Source organism: Syngnathus scovelli, chromosome 16 (genome assembly GCF_024217435.2).
Source record: "Syngnathus scovelli strain Florida chromosome 16, RoL_Ssco_1.2, whole genome shotgun sequence".
Taxonomy (NCBI): domain Eukaryota; kingdom Metazoa; phylum Chordata; class Actinopteri; order Syngnathiformes; family Syngnathidae; genus Syngnathus; species Syngnathus scovelli.
Window position 1 is genome coordinate 5395702 of NC_090862.1, and position 14159 is coordinate 5409860.

The window sequence follows — 14159 nt, forward strand, 5'->3', positions numbered from 1 at the left end:
CCTTAAAGGGGAAGTGAAGTAAAAAAAAAAAATGCTCTATGTGCCCCCATGAGTCCAAAGGCGTTATTTTGGTTAATATTGCAAAAGGAGAATATCATAAAACCTACTCTAGCTAGAAGAACTGAACTGTATCTCTTAGGTCACATGCTACATTTTTAGTCACTCACAATGGCAAGCCCCCGCAACTCCCTCCAGGCAAAAAGCGCCGAGGCAAAAGCTGAAAAAATAAAATAAAAATACACCTTTCACCATTTGATTTAAACATCTCCCTGCTTCATTTGGCCGACTCGACTTTTCCAGACGTCTTGGACAACAGACGGCGTGCGTCTGGTGCGAGGTGATGCCAAGTGGAAACAGAAGAAGCACATTTGAATTATGGAACATTTTTTTCTGGAGGGGTGGGGGGAATTCTGCTGCCTTGAAAAAAAATAAGAAATGAGACGAAGGCCGTTTGGGGCAGCCTGGAAGTGAGTGACACGAACGAACACGACAGGCAGACTGAGTCATCGGACAAACGCGGCTCATTCGCCGGCCCGCTACGAGGACGATTTTTGAGGACAATACGCACGGACCAACCCGCTTTTACCTTGCTAACGGCCCATGACTGCCAGTTTATCTGTGTTGTTAGTCTAGTCCTACTAATGGGATTCTCCTCTCTATTAACTCTTATGGGAATTGTACTCTAATAGTGGAGTGCAGTTATGCTAATTGCTACATTTCATCTCCGGGGAGGCCAGGAAACATTTGCAACAGGGATAGTAATTACATGGCTCTATTAATTCATGGAAGGCATAACATAAAAACAGGATAATTTAAATGGTGCTTTCATCAAAAGCTTATCAGCTTAATGTAGCAGTAGGGTAGCTATAATGCAAAAACCCCTGTGACCCCTGCAGAGGAGCGTTATGGGTTTTTTTAAGTTCATTTTTTTTTATGTTCCTCAAATTCCTCATCTAGTGATCAAGCAATTCAACAAGATTTTGTCCTTAAACCAAACAAATTGAATCCATATTGAGTTCATTTTAGCAGTTAATGAATGTTACCGTTAGCATCATGTTTTAGCATGAGGCAGCTAGCATACATTTTGGACATGATGAACCCACAGGGTTAAAATAAACGTATATAAAAATGTTTACAGATGTATTGTTTGCGTGCTGTCGATGCGATCGATGATGGACAACGCAGCCAAGTAAACAAGTCAGGAATTTCCTTGCCTGTACTTCGCCCACATAGCTAACAAATGAAAGGACAGTTTAGGCGTGACGTTTTAAATGGACCATTTTCGCTGTCAAATCAACCTTGAACGCTTCTTCACTCAGCTGCATGCTGGGCAAGGCTTATTCGCTCGCCGCGTTACATCACCGCTGTTAATTACCCGTTCTTGCCGAGTAATGGTCGGCCCGCCGTCGTTGTATAGCATATGATGAATATGATGCAAAGGCTGCTTATTAGCGGGCGTTTTGCTTGTTGATTGGACTTAATGTGCCATGAATTCATATTAGGAAAGAGGATATGGAGAGACTGGATAGATGGATGGATGGTTTTATTAGTTTGTAATTAATTTCAAAATGTACACCACAGGATACAGTAGATACATACACAGATACGATACGGCTAGGTAGATTTGCTAAGATAGGGATATAGTTACATTTGTTACATTTTGGTAGCAGTTAATAAATACTGTCATCTATTGCTAATAAGCTGCTAGCATGTGATATATTTGATTTAATGATTGATATTTGAATTGTAATATAAATAAAAAAACAATACATTTCATCCCATATCAACACACTGTGCTGCCAGTCCAAAAAAAAGTGGTTACGCTAATTAGGTAGCCACTAGCTGGATTTTTTACATTGTGTAAAATAATTAAATCAAAATAGTTAGCTTGTAGCTGCTAACTAGCTTGTTGCAGTTTAGTAAATGATAAAATCTAAAATAGATTAGAATCTGGCTAGTAAGTGATCTAGAAATACTTTCTATTGGTAGTTCTTTTTTTTTAAATTGTAAGATACAAAATTTGGAGTTGAATGCTCACTAGCTAGCCTGCTAGCAAAATAGCCCAAACGTTAGATTTGTACCATAGTAAAGATTATATCGTGAATACGTAGGGAACCATATACAGTAGTTAGCTAGTTCCCTGCTGCCTTTCTAGTTAGCTACGTGGCAGTAAATGATAAAAATCTACAGGAGATTGAAATGGAGCAAGCCAGATAGCTTTATTCCTTTGGAGGAACCTCGAAATAGATGAGGGGGAACGGAGTCACAGCGACACGGCGGTAGCTGTAGATGAGTCACACGTCTTTCTCGTTGCGTTTTTTTCTGTTTTCTTTTCTCGGTGTGTATGAAAAGAAAAGCCTGCAGAGAGGGAGTCACCATCTACTAAAAATACACGCGTGCTTGTGTGGGCCTGTCGGCTGAGGGAGGGAGGCCGGAGTGGCGGTCCACCTTCCGTCAACTCGTTGGCTTCACGCATGGACACACCGCTGGCTGTAATTGGCTCGCTAAAAAGTGCTCTTCCGCTTTCGATGAAAACCGGCTAAAAATACGCCTCATTAAATTCAGCAGGTTGCCGCCTGGATATTCTCCTCCGTCCATTCCTACCCGGACAAAGTCCATTTAACATCAAAAGCCTCCGGACGAGGCACTCACAAACGTTTGTGTCGCTCAGCTAGTCATTTGTCTGCGAGTGGCGGGAAACTACAAAGGCGTGTCAGACAATCCATCTGTTTCGGAGATGAGGAGGAGGAAAACGCTCTGAAGGAGGATGCTCATTAAACCAAGAGCGGCTCTTCTTTGGAATTCCGATTGGCGGGTGTAAACACAGCAGGGTGTGGGGAATCACGATTCCCAAATGGCATTTGGGAATTGAGATATGTGAGTGTTAATTGAAAAAAAAAAAACGATTCAGTTAAAGGTTAGACCGCGCCAGCAACCGATACGATGCTCCCCTGCGGAGCTGCTGTGAGGGAAACGGACAATCGCAAGATGCTCTCAAGTAGCGGGGGCCTTGATCAATCAACCTCTTGGAAACGATCCATGACATTTTAAAGTGCACGCGACAGCTGCGGCGCTGAAAAGCCAAGTAACGATTTGACCTTTTTGACGCCGGCTACACTGATGAACGGTTTGGTATTGTTCAGAATGCGTACCTGAATCTCTCAACTGTGTTTAAAAATACTTTTGGTGAATAGTTAAGAAGACATCTTGGTTCTTTTTGGAAAGCTTTACAATTTCCTACACTGGGAGTCGCCAGTGAATCCAGCAAACATGGAAATGGCCAGTTTCTGGCTTTTGCTCGAGCATCCCCTCCCCCAGATCTTCATTTTCCATATCAGTCAGCAGTGTATCTCGAAGCCATCTGTCATCACGACCTGGCAACCCGACTCCCATCGAAAGGCCACCTTGGCAGTCGCTCTTAAAGCACCGCCGCTCGGGGCAAGTCGGACTCGGATAGAGCCGCGGATCCAAGCGCTAAACACTACCGTGGCGATTCAGCGGTGACAAACAAAAAGCACTTAATAAAGGAGTCAAGCGCGTCGTGGCTGACCTTTTCCAGCATTCCCGGCGAATGTCGCCGGGAAGTGAATGTCTGTCGCCAGCAGCGTGACGGCTGAGAGTGACTGTGAACTCGTGTTTTATTACGCAGCTTACATCTGAGACATTGTTAATCCTTTATAGGTGACAAAAAATGGACAAAACAGCAGAAAGTCACATCAATCATTTTAATATAAAAAAAATATTACTGTTGGGCCTTTTTTAATATAAATGGTGCCAGCCAGAGTATGGTGAGCTAGTGATTTGCATCACAGTCGAGAGGTTCTGGGTTTGAATCTTGGCAGATGGATCTGTGGTCATGTGTGGGAGTTTTGTAAGCTTGCTGAATCTTTTTTTTTTTTTAATCAGTCAGAGACACATAAGATATCTGAAGGACTGTTTGGCCTTGGCCTGCTTATCTTTGTAACGGTGGATTTTTTGGATAGAACTCGTGTATTGAATCGCATCTGTGGAAGATAATATTTGAGGCAGTCCAAAGATTCGAATTTGGCAATATTCCCTTCGTAGCAATAACGTAGTTAGAATTTAGTAGGCCGTAGAAAAGGTTGGAAGACTGTGGCTCCCCACGAGACTTTCAGGGCAATTCCCTCAAATAAAAGCCAATTGTGTGTCTCATCTGGTCCGCTAAATCCAGGTGGAGTTTATCGAGCATTAATAGATTAAAAGGCTGCTAGATGGCGGCCGTCTGCCAGCAACGTTACGGATCCGGTAATCCTCTCCGGTTTAGCACATCAAATAAATCTATTTCCCTTGGAATCGAGCAGGTGTCAGATTGTAGCCGACACCTGCGGTTCTGTAAATTCGGTGACCTGAGCTTCTGTGCTGGAGTCGCGATCCAACCGGGGAAGGATAATGCGCCGTAATCCTTGGGTATGCGAGCGGACCGCACGGCGTGCGACTCCGAGCTCATCGGGCTGAGGGAAGCTGACTGTATTTATATGCAATCTGGGATAAGTTGCATTTCCTTTTATTTTAATGAGAAATAACGATTTAAGCTACAAGTGGTTTGGTCTTGGAATGAATTCAACTGCAGACACTATATGTCTCCTTGCAGGTCTAGTCTTTTTGAGTCATAAACCTTCTCTCACGCATCCAGGATCAACTTGAAGAGCTTTTTGAGCTGTTCCAAATGCTAACGCATGCTCTAATAAAATTGTCTTCTGCCAGGAAATTAACCTAAGGCGGGTCCACTAGGACCTCTGTGTTGATTGTTATAGCTTCTGGAAGGATAGTGCTGATGCTGTTCCTGACATTAAAAAAAAAGAATTTATTTGTCTCAACATGTCTGCATTACCCTGACGCGCTTCCTGGAACCCCCTTGTTGATGCCCCGCCCATGCCCCGCTGTTCCATCTTTGGCCTCGAGGATGCCTTCATCCTGAATCTCCAGATGGCTTGGCCTCCCCCCCGGGAACTTGTGCTTCTTGTGCAATGTACTGTAAATGCCAATGTAAAATAGAGCGTGTCTCTGTCAACCCTTGTCCTCTTGTCCATTGCTTGAGAAGCACACAAAGGGCAAGCTGAGGCAAGCGGACACGAACGTGTCATTGGAGATGTGTCAGTCTCGGGCACGTTGCCGCCTAAGCGTGCCCCGGCCTGCAGAATCAAAGCGTCTCAACATGCTCAATGGCTCGCTGGCAGGATGATTCACTCGCTGTGATTATACAGGATGGTCAAGCCAATAGCAGCTCTGCCCTTACCCCCTCCCTGCTCCCCTTTTGCAATCTCTTTACTCCCTCTTCACTGCACTCCCCCACACTTCTAGCAATCAGCCAGGTGCTAAATGCCTGGGTGAGGCACGGCTCATGGGTAGGAGGAAGGAAGGATGGATGGATGGGGGGGGGATTGGCGCTTGCGCCTGAAAATAAGCATCTGTGCTTGCTTGGCAGAAGACGAAGCGGGGGCAGGAAATAACTGTCATTCTCCTCCGAGGCTGAAACGGCGTGCTGGAGGGGGCGCGAGGGTGATGTACTCGGGCAGGTTAATCATTAAGTTGGTGATATGAAGAGATTGGGCGATTGGCTAGTGCAAGAAGAAGAAGTCCAAATCTTTTCAGGAAATCATATGCAGGAGGCATCGGTTTTGACCCTTCTCACCAAAAGCCAGTCTTGCGTAAGCGCCGCTTTCGCTGAGAGCTCTGATTAATGGCTGCGTGTAGCGGGGCGGCAGGAGCTGACACCCTGCGAGACTTTTGGGAAAACGCTGATGTGGCGCCAGCTCGCTTCCTCATCATGAATCCTAATGAATAATCAATGGCAAGAAAAACTCCGCGTGGGGACCGGGGAGACCGGGCAGGGGTCAGCGTGGAGGGAATATGTGTTGAGGTTTAATCAAACTAATCACTGCATTGAAGGTTGCTGTATTAATGACACCTAATCCACCCCTTCCTTTTTCTGTACAAAGAAAGAGAGAGGAGAGGAGGGAAAAAAAGTGCTGCAGCATGACTTCCGCAGCTTATTTGGCACATAAGGACCCCCTGAAAGATAACCCTAGAAGTTTAAGTCGATTTGTAGGACATGTTTTCCTGGGTGGAAGTCTTAAAGCTTTTTACAAGTTCCACATCAGCGATCGAATGGCGAATATGGGGTTTTACTAACATCCATTACCTCAGGCGTTGTCCAGCAGCGAGACTTAATGTGTTCTGCATCCCGGAGCCGACACTCTGCAATCTCCCTGTAAAGACGGAGCAGCTCAACCGGCACAAATCGGCGTCCTACCGAAAAGTCTCTGATCATCACTTGAAATGCTTGTCGTGCGTAAAAAAAAAAAAAAAAAAAAAAAGACGGCCGCTGCTTATCGCCATCTTGCGTCCGGTGCGAGTGAAAACAGCAAAGAGTGCAACATGGGGGTGTTTATTTTATTTTATATTTTATTTTTTTTGTGCTCACTCTGCGGGCATGAGTCACTTAGCCAGCTTTCATCAGCTATTATGCAGGCCGGGCTCACTATTTGACACACGACAGAGTAATTGTCAGCTCTCTGCATATCACAAAAGCAGCTGTCATGAGCGTGATGATTCCTGACGTTTTCCCCTTGAAGTTGTCTTTTTTTTTTTTTTTAAATGTGTGAGTTTTCATAAGCGGGGTGTGCACATACTGAGTATTTCTCCTCTTGCAATCAAAGTCAATAACATCCCAATTGAAGGTGATCCCCGAGCGATTATCCCAAATTGCAAATCGTACATGTTCTGATGAGTTCATGATTTGCAACAAAATTTAATTCAACAAAAGCCAATTAAGAGGACACAAATGCAGATAATCCGACTCAATTAGAATCGGATTTCCCCCCCAGAAAAAAAAATTCCCTCATTGTGTAATGGTTCACACATTTTACCATATTCAGCTTTTAACTTCCTCTTCAATGACGCAATGAAAAGTCCCCGCGCTGTCCAAATGCCAACACAATGTTGTGAATAACAATCGATGCAGGCTCCTTTTATTGACGTAACAAATACCAGCTCAGCTCTTTCCGTCAGTATCGTAACACCCTTCTGGTGCAACACGTCGAAATAATGCTGCGTTCGAACATCCGGCCATGTAAGTGTGACATCCCGCCCTCTAACCCGGCGCTTGTCGAATATTCTTTTTCAGACGTCATCGCCGAATTAGTCTTGCTTGACCTGCTTGCACCTTGCTCGAAAAAGCTATTTCATGGTCTAATTGTTGCTGGTAGTGACGATGAAGATGAAGTTGTGTTCTTATCTAAAGGCCACGCAAATTGTTGCTTCCTTGCAAGGATGTTGGTGTCAAAACACTCAAGTGTTTTGGGCACATAGCCCCCCTCTCCTCCCCCCCTCCCTTCCCCTACCACGACCTTTAGTGGAACGTGTAAACACCGGGGCAAGAGGGTCGTGAGTCAACTGTTGCCTTCCAAAACTTGCTTTTTTTTTTTCTTTTTTTTTTTATAGCTCTCCCTGGGTGGTTCCCTATCTTGCAAATCCTTATTGCACACAGACAGTGAGTGTTGTTGTGTTGCCTGTGGTCTCTTACTGATCAGCTTTCCTGTTGCTGCAGAGCAACTGTGAGGCGTGAGATAAGGACATTGAGAGCACATGCTCGCGCAGCCCAGAGGGAAAGGAGGTGAAGAGTGAGGGAAGGAGGGAGGGAGGGCAGACAATCCGAGTCACAGAGATATTCATTTGAAGGGCGTGAAGTTGATTAATTAGAAGAAATAAGAAAGGGAGGGCTGCGCTCTGGTCGAGGGCTGCTCGAGTGGAAGTGTGTGCGGCGATGTCTTCGCCAGACCTGAAAGGACCCCGGCGCATGCACGGATTAAGGAGACCTGCATAAATCTCGAGAACAAAGTCGAGGGGGGAGTGGAAGGATTTGAAGCATCCGAGGCCTGAGGATCCGAGAGCGGGATATGCATGTTGATGCACTTTGACTCAGCTGGCATGCGGGCGAGCGGGACCAAAGGGAGGATCGGGGCCTTGTTATTTGATCCGCCGCTCGAGTCCAAGTCGAGGCTAGGTAGTCGGGGGCGCTCGCGCAAGACGGGACGGACATTTTGAAGCGGAGCCTTGGGCGGCGATGACTCAGAAGAAACTGACGCGACAGCTGACGTTATGGGACGGTCCGGATGGGCCACCTCCGGCCGACTCGATCACCTCGCCCATGTCGCCGGGCGAGCAATGCCGCGGACCCACAGGATCCACCTTGTTCCGCCGACTGAAACTGAACCGCAGCATTCAGGAGCTCAGACGTTTATCTCAGAGTCACTGCAGGTACATTAAAGCTTCTGCGGCGTGCCTTTTATTTACTATGCTCTTTAAAACTTCTGATGGCTTTCTACTCACTGAAAGTTGTGGATGTTGGGCTTCGGGGGAATTTTCAGAACGAACACTTTATACTCAGTTAAGAGGCGCTTGTCACATCTTTTTTCTCACGCATGCCGGCGGACTGCCACGTTTTTATCCTGCCACATCTCGGTGACACTATCAAACGAGAGCACATATTAACGTTTCTATCTTCCTCCTCCAGCTTCGATTCGGAGAATGGCCCGTCGCCGGGACGAAGTCCGATGGATTCGCAGGCGAGTCCTGGCTTGGTGCTGCACCCTTCTTTCCCTCAGAGCCAACGCAGGGAGTCCTTCCTGTACCGCTCCGACTCCGACTACGACACATCCCCCAAAACTATGTCACGCAACTCCTCCATTAACAGTGAGGGGTAAGTGAACAGACTTCAACCTGGATCCATCACACTCATTCACTGCCGGCTCAGTTAAAATTGACGTCTATATCCGTCATTGGCAGTGAATGAGTGTTAGGACTCAGATGTGAGATTTTTTTTTTAACAGTTGTCATTCACAGGCATGCTGAAGACATGATCGTCACCCCTTTCGCTCAGGTATTTTGATGACAGTATGCCAATTATTGTCGGCACGTTGCTTAATTGTGGTGCCCCCCCCTCCCATCAGGTGTTGGCCAGCCTCCGATCTGTAAGAAGCAACTTCACCATCCTCGCCAATGTCACCACACCCACTAACAAGTCAGTATCATTTTGTGTTTGATGCTCCTCCGCTTTAGTGGCTGCTGGCACACATTTCTATCCTGGCGTTTAGTTAACGACGTGGTCAATAACTCTAAAAAGGATGCTCTTTTTAGCGATGCAGTAGAATCGAGCCGATTGTTTTTGGCAGGCCCTCAAGCGCATCAATATGATATAAAAGAAAAAGCATTGCAGCAGAATGATCAGCATTCTATAATTACGCACTGTGTCCTGAAAAAGCCTCCTGCCTCACAGCTTAATTATGAAGGCTATTTGAAAAAATAAACAGCACGGTTCACATTTTTACTTTTGGGAATATTGCACACTATCTAGAAATTCAGTGCATGCTTGCCGCCATTTTGTTGGTACATAGATATGATTTATATTCATGAAACAATTTCTAACCCATGGTGAGTGTCAAAATGATTTTCTTGAACTCATAGTGAAAGGATGTCAAGGATCGACAGAGGGCAGCAGCGTGCCGTTCCGCGTTTGATGTAATGATGCGTTTGTCCACAGGAGGTCGCCCGTCACAAGTCAACCCACCGTTCCCCAAGCAACCCTGTCTGGTAAGGATGAATATTTTATATAAGATTATATTATATGACATATGATAGTCATCAAAATAAGAACACAAGTAATATAAAGTCAAAGTAAAAATACTTTACGATAATGGCTTAAAAAGAATGATAAATAAATAAATAAATAATATTTTTATGTAGAAATTAAGTAGCAATTGGCCTCCTGAAAAGTTCGTTCATTTATATGCAGTCAATATTTGGTTGACATGAATTATGGAAGCAATCAACTTTCCATAATATTGTAATTTACTGAGGTATATTTGTTGTAATGGCTTCAAATTGAGTATGTTTCCTTGCCCCTACCTCAGAGGAGACATACCAGCAAATGGCCCGGGAAACACTGGAAGAGTTGGACTGGTGTCTGGACCAGCTGGAGACCATTCAGACCCACCGCTCCGTCAGCGAGATGGCCTCCAACAAGGTGCCCGTCTGCACAAGCATGACACCAAACAAACTCAGATTTATTTCTATGGCGGTTGTATTTATTGGACACTTACTTTACCCTTTAGGTTAGGCAGGCAAGTAATGTTTCCCAATCTCTATTGAGCCGAGGCACATATTTTTACGTAATAAAAATGTACCCAGCCGTGGGAGAGCATTTAATTGTTCTGCCTGTCACTTTGCATCAGTGGATGGGAATCAGTGTGGCATAAAGCGTCTTGTGCTTTACTACGTCCTCATGGCAGCATGCCTACGCAGCGTCTTGAGCGTGCACACGCAGGGCAAGGTCTGTGGGTGGTGAGCACATGAGTGTGTGTGTGGAATTCAAGGGGGAAGGGCAGAGGGGAGGGGGTGTTCTGTGGTCCTGATGCTGATGTCTCCGCTGTAACCTTGGTTGCTATCGAACAGCAGCAGGCTCTGCCTCTGCCTTTTCCTCATTGGTTGGCAATGCACACCGCAAGCCATGTGGTCCGGGCGGGATCCAATGACATGGCGTGCAACGCTCTTGTAGTAGTGTTCCATCTTAAAGCGGCAGGCGCCGTTTGTTCTGTTGAACGTCGTCCCTTCTGGTTTTCATCGTTTGAACATGCTGAGATTCAGTCGGGTGTCTTTTTGGTGAACGTTTAGTGTGAAAACCTCTCATGGAGGATTTGCACTGCAACCAACCTGCACAGATCCAACTTGACACTTGATGGCTGTTTTCCCACTCAGTCTCTCACTCTCACACACACACACGCACATATTCTCGACAGACGTACACGCCGTCTGGCCGCGCAGGCGCACTGGGGCGGCCATCAGAAGCCAGCGGGCGCAGGCACGCACGTGCATGCGCGTGCAGCCACAACGCCTGATTAGCTTGCGAGAGTCGTCTACGACATCCCGGCAAAAAAGAGGCGCCACGGGCGACAGCATCCGAAGAGGAGGAGGAGGAGTGGCTAGCTAAAGGCGGCGGGGATCGCTCTACGGCATCCCGTGGGCTCGGACTCACACGGAGCGGGACGTCAGGCTCAGCTGGGGACAGACGGGGCCGATCCACTGATACGAGGACTAGGCTGGCCCTCTTGGGGGAGGGGCAGTCGACGCACGGAGAAGGAGCCTGTTTTTCCAGACCGCGATTATAAGAAACTGGCCCAGATTCCTTTTCCCCATCATCTTGCCGTCCTCCCCATGTTGTCGATTCTCCCGTCGTTCGATACTCGGGTCGTCCCGCGGTGCTGCTGTCACCATCCGCCTCTCTCATTTGCTTCCGTCGTGTAACTGTCCTATTTTTTTACTGTCGGTCGAGCATCCCTCGTCCTGCCCGTCTCTCTCACGTCGGCCTCATCTTCCTCCGCAGGCTCGTCTCGGTGCCCTTCAGACGCTCCCGCTCTGTTTACCTCAATCTTCCCTCTCTCCGCTCGCATCTCCCTCGACCCTGCGCCGGCGCTACATTCGGGTCAGCCGGATCACCAAATGGGATGAGATGTAGTCTCCACAGCTTCCAGATCCAGGGGGGGCTCCTGGGCCCCGCGTCGTTAGCTCGCAAGCGAGGCTGGACTCTGGGCCGAGCGGGCGGGCCACTTTGGGGTGCTGCATGTAGGCCAGGCTAGTCGGCCCCCTTCCCTCGCCCCCCTCCCCCCGCCCCCCGTTCCTTCACCCCCACTCGGGGCAGCCTTCACTCTGGAGTGCCCTGGCCTCTCCCCGCGTGCCCTGACGACACCCTCATGCCAATGGGGCACCTGCAGTGCTCCCACCCCGCTCCACTACCGCACCACCTGCCTGTGCCACCGGCCCAAGCCTCCCGTCACCCTCAACATGGGTGTGGTGGAGGCCATTGACCCCACGCCGTCACCCTGTCCCTCGCCTGTACCAGGGGGCTACCGGCTGCCCCGCTCCTCCAGCTACAGCCCGCTGCAGGGGAGGGCAGGGGCAGAGCTGGACCTCGGTGAGGCGGCTGGAGGGGTCCTGGAGGGGGGTGGGACGACGGCTCAGCGCAGGACCCCCTTGGTGGACCTGTTCTGCGAGACCTGCTCCAGGCCCTGGCTCATCGGCTGGTGGGACCAGGTAGGGCTCACGGAGGACGAACGAGGCCTGTCAGTGGCCATCTTAGATTGCTGGAATGATCAAGTGTCCCAAACTAGCATGCATTAGAAACTCCTCTTGTTAGCATTTGTGATTTGGAGTAGCATTAGCGCATTCACAGCAAGGGAAGACTCTTTGTTGATGTTTTATTTGCTGACTTTGTTTATCCAAACGTCACTGCTTTGCATGGTCTGCCATTTTAGAGCCAACAGAAGTCTGGTTGGTCCTTGAAGTACTTTGAACAATGACAAAGTTTGCTTGATGCACCCTTACTGTATGAGATTTTATTGCTTGTTATGAGTAAGTTAATCTTAAAATAAGATTTTGTTTTAGGTTTAGTTTGTGTAAATACACTTGTTTACTTGTCTCAAGAATTCTTGCCAAGTCTCCTGTTTAATTGGCAGATAATTTTCTTGTATTTTGAAGCCTGGTTCTATTGTTGTATTGGACTCTTCATTTTTCAGGCTCACATTGGTGCCTATTTCCATTTTTGTCCCAAATCTTCTAAGCTGAGCACAGTTGTCACTAAATCCTGAGAGGAGAGACACAATGGCCTGCACTCGTGTCGCCTTTGCGCACGTGTGTGTGTCATGTCTTTGCAGCGCTGGCTTCGTTAGTTAGTGTCATAGGAAGTGTTGTTTGTCCTGGCGCCGGGCGAGTGTCGGTTGGCAGCTATGACTCAGCATTACAGCATCGGCGTGAAGGAAAAGGCGACAAGGAGAGTGACACGGTTTGGGGGCCGCGAGTACCACTACGCGTGGACTCCCTGATCCCGTCCGACAGCATGTCAGAGCACCTCCTTGTGAGGCCGAGGAAAACAGTGAATGATGGTAAATAAAATGGCAGGAGGGGAAATGGATTTGTTTTTAGGCCGTGGTCTTGTTTTAGGAGAGGCAGGAAGGAAAGGAAGAAGGAAGGAGCGTGTCGTCACTTGACCTTGGTAAAAGTCAGAGACACCTGCCTACTCCTTTTCGAATTGTCACCCAAGCAAGCCGCCGCGCTCACGTCAAGTGAGTGGCTGCGAGGATGGAGTTGCCACGGCAACCGCTCGCTCGGGTTGCCTAAGAGATTGTTATGTGTGAGGGATCGGTCAGTAGGACATCGCATTGTGCCTTGGCCATTCAGACATGCTGCTTTTACCTCCCCGAGAATGAAATAGATTTGGAAGGTTTGCAAACATCTTTGAGGAAAAACAAAAGGGAGTCAGATTCATTTTGCAGAACGTCGGGACATGGCCATCATCATGGACAGCATTGTGGTGTGAAAAAAAAAAGTGTCATGAATCGTAATTGGTTTTCTCACCTTTTGTGAATAAGGACGAATTGATCATCGATGATAAGTGAATTCAACTCGTGACTCAAAAGAAGCGCGCTCAAGCTCTTTGTCATATTTTAATATGATTTAGTGTCGCACTCAATGCACCCGGGAATCCAAATTTTAACCTTTACAAAGATTTCGTAAAACAACAATAATTTGTCTTTTGTTGTCTTCATTTGTTTTGACGCTGTGTGGCACTTTGAATGATTATCTAACAAAAAACAACAACACTGTAATCAGGATTAATTTGATGCACATTAAAATCACCATTATTCATTTATTTCCAAACAAAAGCCGACCCAACCCTAGCGTGACTTATTTACGTGATGTACTATAAAGCAAACGATATTTATGTTTCTACTCTTTAGTTCAAGAGGATGCTGAACAGAGAGTTGTCCCATTTGTCCGAGATGAGTCGCTCAGGGAACCAGGTGTCCGAATACATCTCCACGACCTTTCTAGGTAAGCCCAACCCCATGACAAACTATTTGCCTCCCACCCGCCGCCATATCTGAAGTGAAATCCCTCCGAGCAGATAAGCAGAACGAGGTGGAGATCCCATCCCCGACTTTGAGGGAGCGGGACAAGCCCATGTGTCACATCAGCGGCGTGAAGAAACTCACACACAGTTCCAGCCTTTCAAACTCCACCTTGCCTCGCTTTGGCGTCAAGACTGAACATGAGGATGCGTTAGCCAGAGTGAGTGCAAACAAACT

The 14159-nt window shown here is 47.3% G+C and overlaps 1 protein-coding gene across 4 annotated transcripts in view; it reads left to right on the forward strand.

The window, feature by feature from the left end:
- Window positions 1-14159, forward strand: part of pde4a (phosphodiesterase 4A, cAMP-specific) — a 32308-nt gene that overhangs the window by 11365 nt on the left and 6784 nt on the right. The window contains exons 1-8 of one of the 4 annotated variants that reach the window (XM_049745458.2): window positions 1792-7093; window positions 8537-8722; window positions 8866-8902; window positions 8973-9043; window positions 9563-9612; window positions 9933-10045; window positions 13812-13905; window positions 13979-14142. In XM_049745458.2, the coding sequence (XP_049601415.1) occupies window positions 8577-8722; window positions 8866-8902; window positions 8973-9043; window positions 9563-9612; window positions 9933-10045; window positions 13812-13905; window positions 13979-14142 (675 nt within the window). In that variant the 5' untranslated portion in view covers window positions 1792-7093; window positions 8537-8576. The other 3 variants (XM_049745457.2, XM_049745455.2, XM_049745459.2) reach the window with 3 other exon arrangements.